The sequence below is a fragment of the Chiloscyllium plagiosum genome, unplaced genomic scaffold, assembly GCF_037043375.1.
Source record: "Chiloscyllium plagiosum isolate Xiang-an unplaced genomic scaffold, Cpla_swu_hap1 HiC_scaffold_7, whole genome shotgun sequence".
Classification (NCBI taxonomy): domain Eukaryota; kingdom Metazoa; phylum Chordata; class Chondrichthyes; order Orectolobiformes; family Hemiscylliidae; genus Chiloscyllium; species Chiloscyllium plagiosum.
In genome coordinates this window covers 11,308,856-11,329,415 of record NW_028270145.1, presented here as the reverse complement: position 1 = coordinate 11,329,415, position 20,560 = coordinate 11,308,856, and the positions used below count along the sequence as shown (strand labels likewise).

At 40.4% G+C, this 20,560-nt stretch overlaps 1 protein-coding gene across 1 annotated transcript in view; it reads left to right on the top strand.

The window, feature by feature from the left end:
• The window catches only part of LOC122551297 (ETS translocation variant 5-like), a 28,517-nt gene extending 12,710 nt beyond the window's left edge, over window positions 1-15,807 (top strand). The window contains exons 7-13 of the mRNA XM_043692996.2: window positions 556-831; window positions 2,680-2,930; window positions 5,528-5,596; window positions 8,215-8,283; window positions 9,621-9,790; window positions 13,444-13,545; window positions 13,976-15,807. Coding sequence (XP_043548931.1) covers window positions 556-831; window positions 2,680-2,930; window positions 5,528-5,596; window positions 8,215-8,283; window positions 9,621-9,790; window positions 13,444-13,545; window positions 13,976-14,197 — 1,159 coding nt within the window. The 3' untranslated portion in view covers window positions 14,198-15,807. The remainder of the gene's footprint in view (window positions 1-555; window positions 832-2,679; window positions 2,931-5,527; window positions 5,597-8,214; window positions 8,284-9,620; window positions 9,791-13,443; window positions 13,546-13,975) is intronic.
• Window positions 15,808-20,560: the final 4,753 nt, after the last annotated feature.

The window sequence follows — 20,560 nt, the reverse complement described above, 5'->3', positions numbered from 1 at the left end:
GTTTCAGATTTAACCCTTGGTTTACTTTGGTCACTGTTTTCTTTTTTTCCCCAAGCTGCATGTACAGTGAGGACAGAATAATTATCCTAAAAGTAGTCCTAGTTTAGAAAGGAGAGCTAATGCTGTGATTTGGTGGAAAGTGTGCCTAAAAAAAGCCTGAAGTAGTTTCCTGTGCAATGCCCTTCACGATCCTAAGGCCTGAATGTAATTGCTGTTTAGGATCACAAGCTAATGCTTTGTTTACATGAAGACTGAGTCATGAAATGTTGGTAAGGTAATTCCGACTTGGGAAATGGGGCCAACTAGTGAATGTGAAGCGATCCTTTTAATAGGCTTTATAACATTTTAGGCCATCATCAAAGATGATGCAGGCATCCCTATGGGGCGCACACATTTTATAAAAAGAGCTGTTAATTGTAACAGGTTTTATGGTACAGAGTGTTGTCTTTACACCTCAACTGTTCACCAACGCTAACCTAAAATGCAAAGTGAAAGATGTGCTAAGTGAAAGGCTAGCGAATTATCTAACCTTTTGTGCTTTTGTTCTGTTTGCAGTGCCTATGATAGGAAGCCCCCTGCTGGGTTCAAGCCATTAACTCCACCTGCCACCCCGGTGTCTCCAGTTCATCAGAATTCCCCTCTTTCTCACCTTCCATCGGCAGCAGTGCCAGCTTCAGCCCATGGTCCTACGTCAACTCCAGTGCAGGCTGCAGTTCCTGCACCAGCTCCGTCACAACAGCAGCAACAAGCCTTTGCAGTACCTCGACCTCCCCAGCCCCCTCTTCAGATGTCACAGAACCTGACTGAATCTCAGTATGCGGCAGATCACAGGTATGAATGTGATCGACTGTCCCCACGACTTATGGTGGTCTCACTGCATTGTTTGTAGGGGTTGGATGAGGGAAGACTTCCAGTGTGTGAAAGTGAACATTGTGGCCCCAGTTCCTGGTCACTCTTTGACACCCTTGAACCTGTGCAACATGTTGAATTCTTCAACATAAAACTAAATCAATTGTAAAAGGTCTCTGCTGTATTTGGTGATCTCTGCCAGGATTACTGGAGGGATGGCTCAGATAATTATGCTCCTCCCACCTACTCCAGGCTTTATCCCCCGAACTAAGGAAAGAAGGAATTGGCTAAGATTTGCTGGGCTGATCATTGCTGAGCGAACTCCTGCTGGAACGTGTATATACTGAGAGAATGGTCTCGCATTCAACTGCGACGACTCCTGCGGTAGCGTAGCTTGCCCCAAACCAACTTTTCTGGTAGTCTTGGCAGCTCAAGTGAGGAGACACGCAGCGTCTTTGTGAGGCATTACTTTCAGTGCAGAGGCAGGAGCAAACGACTGGGTGGTGGGAAAGGAATTTTTTTTTTTGCTGAAAAAGTTGAATTATTGGTGCACTTTAGACCACTTGGAGCTCTCATTATGAATGAGGGAAGAAAATCTATTGCCCTTTGGTTCTGGTTGTTCAGTTATTAATGTTTTACATGCTAGACCTTTCAAAATACCAATTAAATCTTGTGCTTAAAATGCCACCACTGCTAACTGGATGAACTACCAGCAAAAATAAAATCCAGTTGAATCCACAGGGTGCTCTCTCTCGGCTGAACAGAATTTTATTCCTAAGGTCAGATCCTTTATATCCACGTTACTATGTACAAATGGGGTTTTACTGGAGTTATTTTGGGTGCATTGGCAGAATAAAAGGCCCATTAACACTGTTGAGCTCCTGAAAGAGTACAGAAAGGATATGGTATTTTGAGTAGTGATAGCTCCCGAGATGGCACTTGCTTCTGTGGTAGCTTTTGCTTCCCACAACTCTTGGCTTTCACTTCTGCCCAAGTGGTATGCATGGGATGCTGGCTCAGGACCATCTGGAAGTGTTTGTTCCGATAGACACATACCAGTGGCGCTATGGATTTCAGCTTGGCAGACAGCTTGATCCGAAGTGGAAATGGGACTAATCTGACTGCAGTCAGCTGTGAAGGATCGTTTTACATGGAAAGTGGAGCTGGAGATCTAGCTGAAGTGTGGGACCACCTTTCAAGGTGCTAAAGGATTCTTGAGTAGCATAGTTTGGTGATGTACTGACTTGTCCACCAAGGTGAAAGTAGCTGAGAACAAATAGGCATTTATTTAATGTGAAAGTACTATTCAATGGTGATACAATAAACTCTATGTTCTGATCTGAGGAATCCAGATGTTCATTGAGTTTTTAGTTAATACATGGCACTGTTGGCATATAAAATGCTTCTTTTCAAAATGTACATTCAGTCCACTCCCATTATTAATGTGACATGTATTGTATAGTCTGTGTAATCAGACACATACAAACTGCCTTTAAGCTATTGTATGTTTAGGCTTTCAAATTAAAACCCTTGTTTATAAGTGTGTATACATGACATAGAAGACTTTTTACTATTTGCATTGCTTCACAATCTTTCTCATGAATGTAGTGTTCGTGCAATGTGCATTTTTGCCAAATTACAACCTAACGCAGGCAATTTGAACAACCATCCATAATTGTGGCGAAGAATAGAATGGTCAGATTTTTTACAAGTCATGCAAGATATTTATTTAACCTATGTTCATTAAGCAGGCTAGTGGAAGGAACCTTTATATCCCATTGTGCTGTGTTTTGAGAGGTGACTGACCCTGACTTTATTTTACCGTCAAAGGTTCCACCGGCAGATGTCCGAACCATGCCACCCTTACCCACCCCAGTCAGGAATCCCCAGCGACAGTCGGCAAGTTTATCAGCGGCAGATGTCCGAACCGATGCCTTCACCGTCTCCTCAGGGCTTCAAGCAGGAATACCATGACTCTCGTTATGATCACATCACTACAAGCGTCGGTGGTCCCAGCAGACAAAATTTTCAAACCCCCCTCGGAATTAAACAAGAGCCGAGAGACTACTGCTATGACTCAGGTTGGTCCATTAGCCCGGCTTGCTGCTGAGCCCTCTTCAGGTTGCGTTGATGTTTCAGTAGGTGTACAATGCAATCCTTTTCCTAATTGTCAAAGGATGAGTTGTTGGCGGTATGAAAGAATTAATCTGGACTTTCTTCCTTCCCTTGGGTGTTCTGTGTTACTTTTTATTATCTTTTGACATCAGCAAGCTGAGAGATTTGTTACCACGGTGATAGGCCTTGGCTGGTATTTCACACATTTACTTCATGGTGGTTGCTTGACAGAAGTAGCTGAGCAAATTCTACAAAATGACCTTTCATTAAGGTCAACCTTGGGAGGGAGAGGACCACAAAAGCGAGATCTTTGAAATAATTCCCTTTCTGGTACTAACTGGAAGTGTGTTGCCCTGTGTTGGGGCAAATCTTTTTCCTATTCAACATTTTTTTTTCTTAAAAATTATTTTTGTAAAAAAAAATGGAGCCCACTAACCATTTGATGTTTAAAGAATCAAACTGTTTTGTAGTTTGCAAAATGGTTTCCTCAAGGGTGTTATTAATTTGATGCTGTGTGATGTGACTGTAAATTCTCTTAATCAGCTTATGCCTAAAAATACCATAACCTATAAGAGGCTGTGAGCAGTGATCTGCAGTAAAACTAAGCAGATGCTAAAGATTTAAAGCTAAAGTACAACATCTAATGGCATCCAAGGATTTAGGAGAACAGATTTTTTTTTAATGTAGGTCACTGTTTGATTTTTTTTAAAGTTTGTTTCCCATTTCACATTGACTACATAAACATGTTACTGATGTGTTGTCAGATTTTAAACAAAAAGAGTAGGAGAGGCTGGCTTAGTGCCGGAGATGTCTAATTTACCTGGACAGCAACCAAGAAGCAATTGCTTTCTTTGCTTATTATGCAGTCAGTTGTTAGTCCAGTGGAAGTGACCAGCTCTGATTTTGACATGGCTGACCCAAGTTTCATATCTTGGCTGGAAGTGGATCAAGTAGGAAAACTTTATTTTTAAAGCTAGACCACTCTTCTTTCTGCAAAGAAAAAAATCCTACTATTTCAGTTACAATTTGCACTTCCAGTTACCTAAAGTGATTTTCAGAATCAGCAGTAATTGTCTGCTTTTCCTGTTATTTTTCCTAAGTGTTCAAGCATGTTGCGATGAAATGAGGGTTACCATGTGGATTCGTAGTCAAGTAGTGACTAACTTTTTATTCTCATTGCCCACTCTTCTGGGAAGATGTAATAAAATGCACAGATCATGCAAGAACTTGCCTCTCCAATTAAAAGTTTCTACATTTAAAATTTAAAATGCCTCATGTACAGAATACAATATGAAAAAGCCAATATCAACAATAGCTGAATTTGGCAATTTGCTTTGCTTGTCTGCAGCAGTTCTACCAGGGCCATTTTATGTTTTAAAAAATGTTTATCATTAACATCAGTATGTGGCTCAAAAAAAATTTTTTTTTTTTTGACAAGAAGCAGTGGGAAGAGCTACTTTTTTTTATTCTTCCTTCCAATATATTTCTGATTACTCACTCTTTTTCTACCCCCCCCCCCCCCCCCCCCCCCCACCACCTCCCAAAGTGTGTCTAGATATCTCCTTCCATTTCCGTTAGTTGAATTCTGTTGTTTCAACATCTGCCTGTCGAACCTGAAATCAGACGTTAACTACCAATTCCACTTGAGTTTTTGAGCTGCACGTCGATTTATTTGCATCAAATACCCTGACTAACTATACTCAACCAAAGAATTCTTTAATAGCAGCAAACTTTCCCACTTCTTTTTGACTTCCACTCCCTGACTTCTCCATTGGATTACAGAAAGAACTTGGGCTAAAAGAGATCCAAAGGAGGTTTTTCTCCCACAACTAAATTTCCATTTTCACTTGTTCAGTTTCCTTCCCTCTTCTCTTAAGTACTAGTTTGACACTTCAGGTCATTGTCTAGTTGACATTCTTCAAAAAGTTGTAGTGTGTTTGATCTGGGGGTTGACAGAAAATGAGTTTCTTAATCACATAGAATCTGCATTAGTACTCCTTGTAGCAGGAGTCTCTATTTAGCAATTTACTTGCTCTGTGCGGCATTTAATGCACCACAATGACCAACCCTGCTTTTAAATCAGCTAAATCCCTTGTGGCAAATAAATCACAAAAGTCTTGGATTCGATGTGTATTTGGTCTACATGAGTCAACACACTTTTTTTTTTAAGTGGACTGTATCCCCCTGTCTGGCTGTTTGTTCAGTTCTCCCATCTGTTTGCGGTTGAGCAAGCCTCCAAAGTAGGGGGACACATTTGCAATTTCAGGAGCTTACCATTGACTTTTTTTTTAAACCACATTCCCTTCCCATGAAGACGAACGACGCTTGGATTATGCTTTCGTGTTCAAAGTGGAGACAGCTTGGTTTAAGATTTAAATTTTCACTTGTCTTGGAGTGTAAATTATTAATGCACACCTCTCTGTCTTGCTGCTTTGCCCAGTGATTCTCATGTAACCGTTTTCAAAAGGTTGCAAATCTCGTGTTATTTCTCACTTAAATTAAATTGCTACGATAGTTCTATTTTCCACCTGTAAAATTTTTTTTTTCTAAATCTTCCATACAGAAGTGCCTAGCTGCCAGTCCTCTTACATGACGGGAGGAAACTATTATGCTGGTCCCAATAACCCGGAAGGTAAGTCCACAGCACTTTGTCTGCGCATGGTTTATTGTGATAGAGCATACGTTAAAGGTTATGGATCCCCAGTCACATCCAGCTACAGTTGTACGCACTTATAGCACAATAGTCAGATTTAATAGCTGAGGTATGGGGCTGATATTCAGAGTCAGTATTTTGATTCTGCGCAAAACAGTTACAGGCAGATTATTCAGACCATTTGGCTAGATACATAAAGTCAGAGGGATGTACAGAATGGAAACAGACCCTTCAGTCCAACTTGTCTATGCCAACCAGATATCCTAACCTAATCTAGTCCCACTTGCCAGGACTCGACCTATGTCCCTCTAAACCCTTGCTATTCATGCCTTTTAAATGTTGTAATTGTACCAGCCTCCTCCATTTCTTCTGGCAGCTCATTCCATATACGCACCACCCTCTGCATGAAAACGTTGCCTCTTAAGTCCTTTTTATACCTCTCCCCTCTCACCCTAAACCTATGCCCTCTAGTTCTGGACTCCTCCATTCCAGGGAAAAGACCTTCTCTCTTTACCCTATCCATGCCCATCCTGGTTTTATAAACCTCCTTCAAGTCATCTCTCTGCCTCTGAAACTCCAGGGAAAACAGCCCTAGCCTATTCAGCCTCTCCCTATAGTTCAAATCCTCCAACCCTGACAACATCCTTGTAAATATTTTCTAAACCCTTTCAAGTTTCACAACATCCTTCCGATAAGGAGACCAGAATTGCACGCAATATTCCATGCAATAACCAATGTCCTGTACAGCCGCAACATGACACCTCAACTCTTATACTCTAAGCTCTGATCAATAAAGGAAAGCATACCAAACTCTGCCTTCAATACCCTATCTACCTGCAACTTCCCTTTCAAAGAGCTATGAATCTGCAACACTCCCCAAGACATTACTATTAAGTGTATAAATCGTGCTCTGATTTGAAGCACCTCACATTTATCTCAATTAAACACAATCTGCCACTCCTCAGCCCATTGGCCCATCTGATCAAAATCCCGTTGTAATCTGAGGTAACCTTCTTTGCTGTCCACTACACCTTCAATTTTGGTGTCATCTGCAAATTTACTAACTATACATCCTATGTTGGCATTCAACTCATTTATATAAATGACAAAAAGCAGTTGTCCCAGCACCGATCTTTGTGGCACACCACTGGTCACAGGCCTCCAGTCTGAATGCAGTTTTAATCTGGCGTATAATTGGGGTTCTAATATTATATGCTGGCTGCCAGCAAATGCACAAAATTTTCAGTAAGGGATGGTGCTATCAGAGGAAGTGAAATATTGGGCAGAGATGCAAAAATATTATGGTGCACGAGGAGGACTTACATTAACTGCACTGGTTCTCCTCGTAAACATTATGACTTTGTGCTATTTCTCTGGCATAACAATGCATGTTGTTTCTATTCCAATTATCATCCAATACCCTCTTGAATGTTTCAATTCAATCTACAAATCTGAACATAGACTTTTAAGAAATAAGGTTGTATGTTCCAGACTGAGCTGCTAATTATTAATCTGTACAAGTGTTTCAAAATCCTTTGCTGCTGTTCCCACTCCACATCTATCCTTTTGTCACTGTGTGCAATGGGAATGCTACTTGTCACACTACAGGAAGCAACTAGGAGGAAATTACCAGCCCTAAATATGACTGGTTTCTTTGCCAAGTGTTTAAAAAGTGGAAGTGTTGTTTCTAAAAATGTACAATCAAGAGAGAATGGTTCGTGCATCTACTTATCTGATTTGAAAAATGCAGGTGTAAAAGTAAATCTATTTTGGAAGTTGAGTTCAGCTCAACCATTACCATTCTCACCTCGTGAAATCTTGAGCAGCTATAGGTTTCAGCTGCCTGTTCTTGGTTTTTGTTATATTTTCAAGATAAGTGTTATCTGCTGCAGCTATACCTCAAAACCTCTGGTTATCTGTTTAGGAAAATGTTGGCTTACACATAACCTCAACCCAAGAATTTGATAATGCAATTTAATGGTATACCATTCTTTTAAAAAAAAACAAAATCAAGTGTCGTCCAGTTTAAAATTGAGAAGCATTTGTGGTTTACAATGTCCTGAAAATGTTTAAAATCAGAATAGGCTTTTTTATTTTTTTGACGGTTTTTTTATCATTGTTCTACTTTTCAACAGAAACAACCATCCTCCCCTGGCATCTTTGTTCTCTTTTACTCTCTCTCCTTTCTCACATTCCCATGTTCTCAGAAAGCTAAATCATGAATCAACAAAAGTTCTTCCAATTGGGAAAAGAGGTTTTGTATTTTCGTTGGTTACTGAATGTAGGCAACAAAAATGTAGCCATGTCACCATGATTTATCTTTAGGCTGTCCAGTTGAGAACACTTAGCAACATTGAAAGTTTATTCAAGGTTGGTAGATGGTCAAAAATAATCAAAAGAAAGTGTATCACAACAGGAGGTCAGTTAGATTATGATCTCCATGCTAGATGCCAAATCAGAGTAAGCAGAACAAGGGACAGGGGAAATGTGAAAGTGATTGCTCACGTTTTATTTCAAGACTTCTTCTCATTTGAGTATGTTGGTATTGTGTATGTGGTTGAGGCAACTGAAAATGTCAATCTTTTCATCTTTCCCAGGTTTCCCTTATGAGAAAGATCCACGACTGTATTATGATGATACATGTGTGGTACCAGATAGGATTGACCGTAAGTAATGTGTTAACTTGCTTGATTCTGTTTTGACTTTGGTTTGGTTTAGTTTCTAACTGAACCAGCAAAGTCAAGTTTAATCTTAGTTAAATTAGTTTAACGCAACGGAGTGATTAGACTTTTTTATTCACTTGTGGGATGTTAGCTGTGCCAGCATTTATTGCCTTAGAGAAGGTGACAAGGAGCTGCTGTCTAGAACCACTGTGGTCCATTTACCAAGGTTAGACCCACAATGCCATTGGAGGGGTTGGGATTCCCAGGATTTTCACTCTGACTCTGAGGAGCACTACCGTATTTCCAGAATTAGTCAGCTAATAGAGTTATGACTATTAGCAGTACTGAGTTATCAGTCAGTGTTCTCATCACAACTCTGTGACCTTTGTTAGAATGGGACACGGCAGGAGAATAGCGTTGAGAAACATATCAGCTGTTATCAAATAGCGGAGCAGATTCAATGGGCCAAACAGCTGAATTCTGCTCCAATGACTTATTGGAAAGTGCACATGTCGTCTGTACAATAAGAACTGGATTGGAAACACTTGTATGCACCTGTCCTGCCCCCAACAAACTACCACCATCATTGAGCATTTACAACATAATCCAAGTTTTTTTTTAAAAGGTCATGTGGGATGTTGCAGAAGGCAGGTCATCTATGTGAATGTGATCCCCCAGTAAGAACCATGGCTTTTGTAGGAGGAAAATACCTGGAATTGGGTCAAGTCTAAACTTATTCCAAATAGAAGTCTGTTTTTAAGATACCTCTTAAATGTTGTTAATGTGTTTATTACTAGTATGTTCTGATGGCCAGATAACTGTTACATTAGTTGGGTTTGCTGATTTATGTTCACGCTCACAATATTGATGCACAATTATGTAAATGAAATGTTCCACATCAAAATAGGATAGAATCAGGACCTTGTTTTCTAATCCTTTTATGGTGGCTAACGAATGAAGCTGGTGTGTGACTGAGTGTATTCTTGAAAGGTATAAAATTGAAGTATTCACTTTTGCATATAGCGTGTGCCAACTGGAGAGATTGAGCCAATAGTTCCCAATGCGATCCTTTATTGCCTTCTCCCTTCAATGGAATTTTTGTTGGTTTCTGAAGGAACTGGTCATGTGGAAAAAGAGTCTCTTTGCATACATTCTTCATACCAACATAAAATATACAAAGCAGTCTCCCCTCCTCCGTTGAGTGAAGGCGCATTAAGCAAAAAGTTTAGTTTGGATGTAAGCGTAGGGCTTAATTCTGAGAAAACAGTGTGTTTGTTGGGAAAGCAAGGGAAAAGCAACTCGCTTCTAATTTTTAACTTTCAAGTTTTTTTTTTAAACAGATAAAGTCAAACAGGAATCCCCTGTGTACCGGGAAAACCTGCCATACCAGCGTCGGGGCTCTCTACAGCTATGGCAGTTCCTAGTGACCCTCCTGGATGATCCATCTAATTCCCATTTTATCGCATGGACAGGTCGAGGCATGGAGTTCAAGTTGATTGAACCTGAAGAGGTATGTGTTATATTGGGCTACTTGTCTGTATTTGGTTGGATTACTTCCTGTGCTTCTCTGAATCTGGACTGTTGTGTGTCTTTTTGTTTTCGCCCCTTCAGTTGTCTCAGCCCTAAAAGCTAATGGTAGTGGCAGTAGGCTCTGGCTTGGTTCCCCAGTCTTCACTGGGGCAAAGGGAAAATGTACAGAAAGAGATCACCCCAAACCTTGGTTAACTTTTCATATTGAAGGCATATTATGACAAGGATAAAAGAGCCAGCCAGATCTATTTTTAAGAAAATGGAAATTAGAATGGCTTCCTCAACTTTGCACTTTGATTCTGCTGAGCTGAATTAAGCAATTTTGAGAAGATGAACTGAATATTTTCTGTTACTAATAACTGCAGTGGCTTTATCACAGCATATCTTAACACTGCATGTTACAAGAAAAAGTAACTGTTTTAAGGAACACAATCTTTTTTTTAAATGAATAACAGTGTAAACTTCATAACCTTGTATCAGATTCAGCTTATCACTGGGGTTCAGGAAGATAAAACTGCAATTGGTCCACATTTATTTCAGATTTACCTAGAAATAGTACAGAAGAGCTAAGACTGCGATCCAGTGGTGGTCTGAAACACAGCATATTTCTGGAGTTCAAACAAGTTCAAAAGTATTGACTGAAGCTCCATTTCCATGGAAACTGGGCCATTTTCTTGTTTATGCATATTAGGATTTCCGTTGTGCCCCAGGGTTTTAATAGAACCATTCATCTGTACTGTCAGGGTGTGGTCACAAGTCTTCATTCATAAAGAGCTGTAACTGTGTGCAGCCTTGTCTCCAGTAACTTCTTATATCTTTTGCTTGCCTGGAGCTACTGTCTGTTGTTTAAGTTATGTGTGTGGGATGAGATGAAGGCATCAACTGTCTTAATTTGCTCGTGTCCTGCAGCTATGCAGTCCAAAAAGGCTATATTTCCCACAAATTACTTTAAGAAATTCCAGTGTGATCTCGATCTGCTCAGAAAATATTTACTCTTGAGAGTATCGTATAGCCCATGGATATAGATATGTGGCTCCCTAGAGTTTACTGAGATCACTGAAAGGAAGCCATGGGATGGACCAGTTACAGGCTCCCACTGGGGTTAGGGAAGGTCTTTATGGAAACCGCATAAAACTTCAGACTTGTGCAGGCAGCTATATACCGGGTGGAATTATGCTTGTATGGAATTACTGGAAACTATTCCTGCCAGACAACAGATCCAAATCTGAGTAAAGCTTGGAGATTAACAGGATCCCCCCTGTTTAGCATAGAAGTCTTCAAATCCCTCTTATACCATCCAAACAGATTTTGTATGAAAATCTCCAAAAGCAACAATTAACTATCGTGTGCGCCAAGTTCCTGCATTTACATGAGTAAGATGTGCAAAGTTGCCTAAACTGTTTGTTTCTTTAGGTACCAGATGTAGGAGATATTTGGGAAAAGAAAGTTAAATCTGGCTGCATATATATTCGTTCATTGCTACTTGCAAATTTTGGTGTTATTTAGAAATTAGTTACTGTTGTTAGTAGCAGAAAGAACTTTTGGTAACTCAACAGTCAACAGAATAAACACACAAGAGGACTAGAGACAGCGATTCACCTGCACCTCTCCCAATGACATCTACTGCATCCATTGCACCCAGTATGATCTCCTCTACATTGGGGAGACAGGACGCCTTCTTGCAGATTTGTTTCAGAACATCTCTGGGACACCCGCACCCACCACCCCATAGCTAAACACTTCAACTATCACCATCACCCCCCGCCCCCCCAACTCTGTCAAGAACATGCAGGTCCTGGGCCGCCTCCATCGCCAAACCCTAACCACCCAAAACCTGGTGGAGGAACGCCTCATCTTCCGCCTTGGGTCCCTGCAGCCACACAGGATAAATGTGGATTTCAACAGCTTCCTCATTTCTGTCTTTCTGTCTCTCTGTCTCTCTCCCCCTTCTCCCCCCAAGCCCCCCACCCTCCCATTATCCTAGTCCAAAGCCTCCATCTTGGCACTGCCCCCTCTGACTTATCACCTTCTCCCTCACCTTCATCCACCTATCACTTCCCCAGCTACCTCTCCTCAACCCCACCTCCCTCCCATTTATCTCTCAGCCCCAACTCATTCCTGATGAAGGCCTTATGCCCAAAACATTGATTCTCTTGCTCCTCGGATGCTGCCTGACCGGCTGTACTTTTTCAGCACCACATTTTCAACTCTGATCTCCAACATCTGCAGTCCTCACTTTCTCTTACAGATACCAAGTCTAGATCTAGGGAGGAAAGGGAGAGAATACAGATCATTGCTGGTGTTCTCCAGATTCAGGACACCTTAGGCTATAGTGTTGTACCTCATTTAACACTAATGCATGATATTAACTACAAAATTGGATAAATATTTACCTGGTCTGTTTGTCAAAATAGGTGGTGGTATTTTGCATAGTCCATTCTATATTTGTTTAACTCTTCTTAGATGGTGGATTTCCCTTTTTTTTGAGAATGAATGCAAAAAGTCTATATAATCCAGTTATGCCAGTGTATTGGAGTTTATTGCAGCAGCAAGAACATTTGGGGAAAGTAAGCGGAGGCTGTAAAAATGGCCTTCATTTGGGTTGGAATAGCAGTGAATGGACAAACTACACTTCAAGAACTGGATTATGCTGCTATGGCAACACTGAAATTTGTATTAAGTGAATGTCTTGATGTGAGGGTTATGCATCTTTGAGAGGTGTACATTCTACCAGGTTGTGACTTAAAAAAAAAATTGCAGCAGCTTTCCAGCCTGGTTGTGGCTTTGAAAATACATTATGATGGAAGATTTTGTTAGCAACTGGCCAATCAAGTGAAGTTTGATTTGAATCAAAAGCTTCCTTCTCTGTTTTGTGTATCAGTGGTCAAGATAACAGTACTACTCATTTTTCAGAGTACAAGCAATTTTTTTAAGCCTTGCTTGTAACTGAAGTAGTTTGGATGTGAAAGATGCTGTATTGGCATTTGATTCATTTATTACGAATGCTTGGTACATAGACCTTGTTCTCGTGGTCACTTGAACATTTGCAAGCAAGTAATTTAAAGAATGCATTGTGTTGCAGTATATACTGGTCAGCAAGTTGAAGTTCAGGAAGACCAGTAGGCATGCATTAGCCAGCTTGACTTTTGAGAGTATTTATAGCTCTAATTTTTATTCTGAATCAGCATTATTCTTCTATCTCTGTTCAACCATGTTCTACAAATTAATATTTGCAGTTCCCAGTACTTCTGTTAAATTGCTGGAGTGGTTACCATTGGGAGCAGAAGTACTGCCATTTTCAGGTTTCTTTTTAAAAGAGATGGACTGGTGATAAGGAATAAACACTTTCTAAAATCTCATTAACATCATGCTTGCCACATCAGCTCCATTAGTAAGCAGCTGAAGCACTATACTGTTACAGTGGTGACCTATGGGTCTTCTATTGATTTTTTTTTTGAATTCAGACTCTTGCATTTACTGAAATGCAGCTAATGGAATATAGATCAATAGTGCAACCACAGAGTCTGTGGTCACTCTATCTTTGTATCCATTTAAGAGCTCATTTGTGTGGTCTCCATATCTATGAATATATAAACACAGATTTCCTTTCCGTCTTTATCCTTTCCTCTGTAGGTTGCTCGGCGCTGGGGTATTCAGAAAAACCGCCCAGCAATGAATTATGACAAACTGAGCCGCTCACTTCGCTATTACTATGAAAAGGGCATCATGCAAAAGGTAGGGAAAAGATCCAGGTGTTAAAAGGAAAATAAATCTGAGGCCATTGCAGTGTCAGAGCCCCCTAACCTGCAATGGCCTTAAAACAGAATCATTTTGTGTGACAGCTCTCTTTTTCTTGCTGTTCACTATGCACAGCTCTAGGTATTTTATTCCTGTTTCAACTTAACATATAAAAATGGAATTTTATTTGTGTTTCAAGTATACAATGTTGAAGTATTGATTTTGTGCAGCTCTAAATTGTGTCCACTGTGTATCCTGTAACCATCTCTTGCCCCTCGGTTGACTGTTCTAACATCTGTATTGGGTCTTGACTCCTTTCATGCATTGTGTATTCTATTTTGCCATGTCATTATATATTTAAAATTAGTTTCTCAGTCTGAAATATTGTTACTGAAGGACAATTATGTACTCTGTCTCTGCTGTTTAGGTTGCAGGGGAACGGTATGTGTACAAGTTTGTGTGTGATCCTGAGGCACTTTTCTCCATGGCCTTCCCAGACAATCAACGTCCCTTCCTGAAGACTGAAGTCGACTGTCATATTAACAAGGAGGATACTGTCCCCCTCACGCATTTTGATGATAATGCAGCCTACTTGTTGGAAATGGATCACTGCAACAACCTCCAGTATCCAGAGAGCTTTGCATATTGACTTGAATCAAGCAGCCCACGTGACTGAATGCATCATTGTCCAGCTGAAAAGAGCATCTTGTGCGGTACTGTTGCACTCAGCTGTTAGGAATCCAGCTCTTCAGAACGTTCAAGAGCCTAAACGTTGTACAGTAGCCTCACTACTGAAGAAGCTGCCATGTGCTTCACTGTCAATGCACTAACAAGCTTGACTTAATATGGCTAAGTCCTCCACGTTGATAGTTATGGGGTGGGGGTGGGGGGAAGCCAAAACTGTGTGTTACTATCGGAAATGTGTTCTGGTGTGGCATTTGCGATTGTTCAGCGTGGCGCTCAGAGCTTGGATAGACCATGTGACTAGCGTTTGTTATGACAATCTGCTTTCCGTTGAACAGTTCTTTCAGCTGCCTTTCTGACGTTAAAGGGCTTCAACTTGCACAATCCCACAGTCGTATCATGGGTCAGACTCAAAGAAAACAGTATGCGCTGTAGCATGTAGATCTGTGCCCTGGACTGGATACGAACTGGTGCTGTATTAAGTAGCTAAAGAGGAGTCCTGTCTACCTGAGACTCCAATACAGTACAGCTTGTAGTTTATTTTGTCGTTTTTTAAAAAAAAAAGCTTACATGTTTTACCTGTTTAAACTCCGAAGTTATTTGACACCTGGTACACTATTTTTCCTCTGCCTCCTTTTCTAAACTACACTTGTATATGTAGCATTTTTTAAAATGTTTTAATTCAATTCTTCTCAAATGCAGGAAGAGCTATATTCAGGTTTACCACTGCCATTTGATTTTTCTCCAACTTCTGCCCCTTCCCCGTTCTGATGCTTTATCTTTCTATAATAGAAAAAGCCGGAATCAATTCTTTGTTCGGTCCAGCTCCAGGCAAGGCCATTTTATTCCGTACCGTTTGTGTGCAAATTGTTTCCGTAATGAGGTTATGCTTGTAATATTTTCTTCTGAGGTGGGAGTATGTGGGGTTGGGTAAAGGGAAGCCATCAACAGGTACTTTTCAAAATAATTTCAGAAAAGTGTATTAAAATTTGAAGTTTGTTTTGTTTTTAAGGCAAAACCTTTTTGTTAATGGCACTGCACTCTAAACTATAGAGTTCCAATATTTTGGTGATAACGTTACAGCTTTAATCGAGTGGGTTAGGGCTTTTGCTGTGTAACACAGTTAATCCTACTGCAGGTTTTGGATGCCTGCTTCAAGATTTGCACCGTAAACCCTTCACAATTTAATGTTTGGGAATCTAAATATAGGTATGACTGTTTCTGCACACAGTATCTTGCAATGGCACGTTGCAATTGTATAATTAAACATATCCATACTCTTTCAGTTCTTTATGTATAAAGTCCCCAGGGTTTATATTATTGGAAACAAAATTATTTTTACACCAAATCTCCAATTGCGTTTTATTTTAGGAATTCATTTTTGTTTTCTCTCTCGCTTCTACTCTTAAATCCGATGCTGCAAAGACCAATTTAATGGATGCATTATTCGAGGAAACTTTGCAGCATTTCTTGTTTTCAAATTGTGTTGTGCATTTAAGGGAAACCTGCCTTGTACACCAAATAAATGTTTCATCTCTGTTGTGTACAATAAAGATTTTGTTTCTTTGCCTGGCACTCTTTTTTTTTACTTTGCCTTTTGTCAAATAAGAAGGTGACAGATTGGTGGTTTGCTTTGCCTTCCAGATTCGAAGAGGAAGAAATAGTTCCAGGGTAGATTTGATTTTTTTTTTTAATTCAGTTGTTTCTACTAGTGAACTCTAAAACACGCTTGTGTTGAAATCTTCTAATTTCTTGAGTGCACACACATGTTGCTATAGATTTGGAAGGAAGCTAGTTCAGAAATGAGTGTTCTGAGAGGAAAAATGCAGGTCTGTTAGGCTGCGTTTGGAGTAGATGTGCATAGAGTGTAGTGAGGCTTGTGAACTGTATAGGATTTGATCCATATAGGATTCCCCACCCTTCAGGCTCTCTGCTTGTATTCCTGATGAAGGGCTTTTGCCAGAAACATTGATTTTATTGCTCCTCGGATGCTGCCTGAATTGCTGTGCTCTTCCAGCACCACTAATCCATATAGGACTACATACTGCCACAAAGATGAGGCAGATTGCCATCTAATTCCCAATGAAACTCTGTTAGTATTTGGTTCCAAACACCATGCACAGCTGAGAATTGTCAGTCACCAGCTTGAGTAAGTCATTACAATGGGTACAGGGAGCATGCACTGAAAGTACACAGATAGGAACACCACAATGTCAATCGATGTGTAATGCTTTGATACTAGTGCTGCCATCTTCCAATTCAGTGCTGCAGCTAACAGCTTCACAACTGAACATACTATAAGTAGTACTCCCCATCTTCCTCCTCCACCAGTGCTATTTATGAGAGATTATTCTCATTACCTTTTTGATAAGGTGATTTAGTTTTCCTCAAACCTTTCCTTTAGTATGTACAAATATTGGATGATCTATTATCTGAAGTTGCTGAAGTCGACAGTAAGTCTTCTGGCAAGTGGAGGAGGACTTGGTTGTGACTTTAAGATGTGTGGCTGTTTTTCCCCCCAGTGGATGAAGTAAACAGGCAGAGGCATGGTACGAAGAGCAAACTAACATTTTGTTTGCCAATTAAAACCAGGGATATTTCTGTGCAAACTTCAGCTCTTGCCAACCTATACACATGTCTTGCCTGTGGGTCGGTAGAGTGTGTCCATACAGGAAAGAGTGCTGGTTGTAGGTTTGCTCGCTGAGCTGGGAACAGGGCCTTTTTTTTAAAAAAGGTCAGTAGGTATAAACAGTGGACTTGAGCAGTTTGGTCAGGAAAATTTAAATGCCATCTTTTTGCATGTGGTAGTCTCTTGAAGGACAAAAATATGTACCTTTTTATAGCTTCTAGTTGTTCCTACTACTTAACATTGATCAAGTCTAATAAGATTTTCTTCTAGCTCTCTGATGACTAGATTAAATGATTTGCCTGAATGCTCCTATTCACAAGTCATGTGTATCCTAGTTATATGTAATGCTTAGAATTTCCTTGTGGGTTCTCCAATGGAAGATTGGCAGGACTCCATGAAAAATGGTGTAAAAAGCTAAAAATGTCTGTTTGTATCATTTCTCCCAAGGTTTCTAGCTAAATTGTGGTATAGGTTTGGCAGGAAAATCCTCCCCACCCCCTGCACAACAGCAAATGTGTCAAGTGATCTCAATTGGGATACTACCTTTGACTTCATGTCCTTGGTTGATGGAAGGGAATCATTAGACCACATATGTTATACACTATCTCATTTGGAATTGTTGTGTGGAAGCTGGTAAATCTTCTAGGTTTTCCAGTAATACCATTCACAAGGTGAACAGACTACTCTTCCTTTACTCTCACTAGGTTTACAAACACATAGCTAGATGGCTCAGCCTATGGAGCTATCCCCTGTAAAGATAGTACCTTTTTGAGAGGAAGAAAAAAATAACATTGTTTCAAACATTCCTGACTTTTTTTTAATTGATCTGTGATAAAGATAACCACTCTCTCACTGCCCCAATTTGGCCTAACTTCTTCCCATATCTGATTTCCTGCTCCAGCACTGAAAATCTAGATGATGCAAGTTCCCAACGTGTGATGGAGCAGGCATCACCGAGGATGTCTTGCCCTATCCTCACTGAATATTGCAGCCTGTTGGAGAAGGGCTTGTTCAGTAGGAGTGGGTGGTAATCCTATCCTGTGGCAATCAGGGTTATAGCTAGCCTTGGTGTTTATGCCAGTGGCTCATTTCAAGGAACTGTTGACATTTCCCAATCCTTGACCTATAAATGCATCTGGGCTGTTGTTGGTGTAAACTTCTCCAGGCCGTTCCCCTGCATCGATGAGCATCGAACAGTTTGAGCAGTAGGGTTCTCCATGCTTGCTGACCCACAGGTACCAAATTCCCTTGACTGTGCCCACATTGGAGATAAGGCCCTCAAAGCAAACAACAGCCCAGCACTGTTTAATCTTTGTCATCTGCACAAATATTGTTGGAGTTGCCATGATTCATATATGAAAGTGATCCAACAGGTGTCTGCCTTTTGCCAAGATTCTTGGCTGCTGAGAGGCGAGGAGTGACCCTCCCAACATTGCTAATGAAACCCTCAATGAAGATTCAATCCTACTCACTCTTTCCACCAGGTCCATAGACAGACTGTAGGCCTCTGTGGTCAGGTTTCAATACCAGATCAGCTCCTGTGGAACCTTGTAGTATGGCCCAGAAAAGGTGTGTTGCATTGTGGGACATAGTGAGTCTATCCCAACTGGAGCCAAGAAAGGAGGGATGTCCTGGATGCAGAAGAAAGGGGTAGGATAAACCAGATATTTCTAAGGATGAACATGAGGATCGGGATGCTGGCCAGGAGGGCAGTTCAAGAGATCATGACGGAGTCCAGAGCTCAAGAAGCAAGAGAGAAGATAATTGCAACCGACTTCCAGGATGAATGCAATTTGTCAAGCAGCTCCTGCTTAGAATAGAATCATAGAATACCCTTCAGTGTGGAAGCAGGCCATTCAGTCCATCGGGTCCAAGCTAATACTCTGAAGAACATTCTACCCAGACCTAGATATGAACAGTGGACCTTGTTGATTTTTGTGGTCCAATTATACTGCAAACTTGGATCTTTTGTGTAGCCAAATAAATGTTTCATTATCCTTGTGATTGTAGGTTTGATGTTTCCAGATGATTCCTCTGTAAAGTATCTAAACATCCTGCATGACTGTTAGGGGAGAAAGTAACAGCCAATGCACTAACATCACGTGGTGCTCAGATTAGGTAGCTTAAGGTATCTTGTCAGAATGACATGCCTTATAAATATGCCTCCCATTATCATTGGGAATAAAATGAGTTAGAGTAAACATTCAAAACGTTAACTGTTTTTCTCCCCATAGAGGAGCCCAGTCAGACTGCTGAATTTCTGCAGCACTTTGTTTTGTATCATATTTGTGTTTCATGCAGTGAAGTCCCTCATGATAGCCACCAGCTTGACATCTCCTTCTGACCCTTTCATCAGTAACCTTTCAATGTTTTAGAATGTAATTAGACTGTTAAGTTACTCTGAAATGCAGGACAATGTTAAACCTCTGTAAAAGCAGTGCTTTGTACAGCTTCTCGCAGCAGCCCTGTGGACTATGAAAGAGAGTGGACATCTGAGCTGCCCATTTTACATCTCCCAGCCTTGAATGGCAGTGCATTCCCTTGAAAAATGTATAGGTAGAATGAACTGTCACTGATTCTGTATTCTCACTCACAAGATAGGTGTAAATCTGAAATGAAATGTGCAGGTCAAGTCCTATCACATTCTCTGCATGTTGTATTTAGCTTCAATGTTGTCTGTATTTAAGGATTGCAGCCAAGGCATTGCTCTTTATGTCACAATTCAAGGATCCCTGATATCAGCGACTCTGCAGTCAAGGAGTTGGTTGCTTGTGAGAGATGAGTAATGCATGTTGTTACTGCACCTTTTACCTGTGGAGGTCTGGAGATGTTTGTCTCTCACAGGTTTTATTGCAGCAAATATTTTAAATAATGCAAGCAAGTGTAAATTCACAAAGGTGAAAGACTATTGACACTGGTGTTACACCCATAGCACCGCTGTGCCCTTAATATTTTTCCTCCTTCACCTGCAGTCCTGACTTCCTGACAGTTTCTGCCATATGATTCATTGAAAATGAGATGCAAAGTGGAAGGTTGAGAGAAAATTCAACCCAGCCCACGTTGAACCTCACCACAGAACTCAATCATCACTGCATTTTCACTGCAAATGGGAAATTTTATTCCATTATTCATCAACATCCACTTGATGTTTGTTTCGATGACCTGGAAGTGGTATTGATTAACTTTTGACCCTGGGCACAAATCAAAGCCACTAACCAGAGCATTAAGATTTGCCTTTCAATATTTACTACGAACTGATACACATTATGTACAGTCTGATTGATTTTGAAGAGCTAATGCCACTATAAAATAGATGGCACTTTGTTGTAACTATCTGCTTGTTGCAAAGATTATTTAAATGCTCAATAGAAAGAGCAAATTAAGGGTGCTTAATCTGCTCTTAACCAGATGCCATTCATTGCCTTGTTTAGAATCTCAATGACTCAAGTTGATAAACACATTATCCAGGCCAGAACTCAAATATGTATCTTAATGAGGTGCTTCCCTCCACCCCGATTTTGTTTTCATTTACAGTCACATCTACCTAAAGTTATAGATTGGGCAATGTTGAATATTTCATATATTATATATAAAACAACCTCAGTTATCCAAACGTCAATTATCCAAATTTCAGATTATCCGAACAAGATCTCAAGGTCCTGTAAAACCGTTATCCGTTATCCAAAGAAAATACTCCCT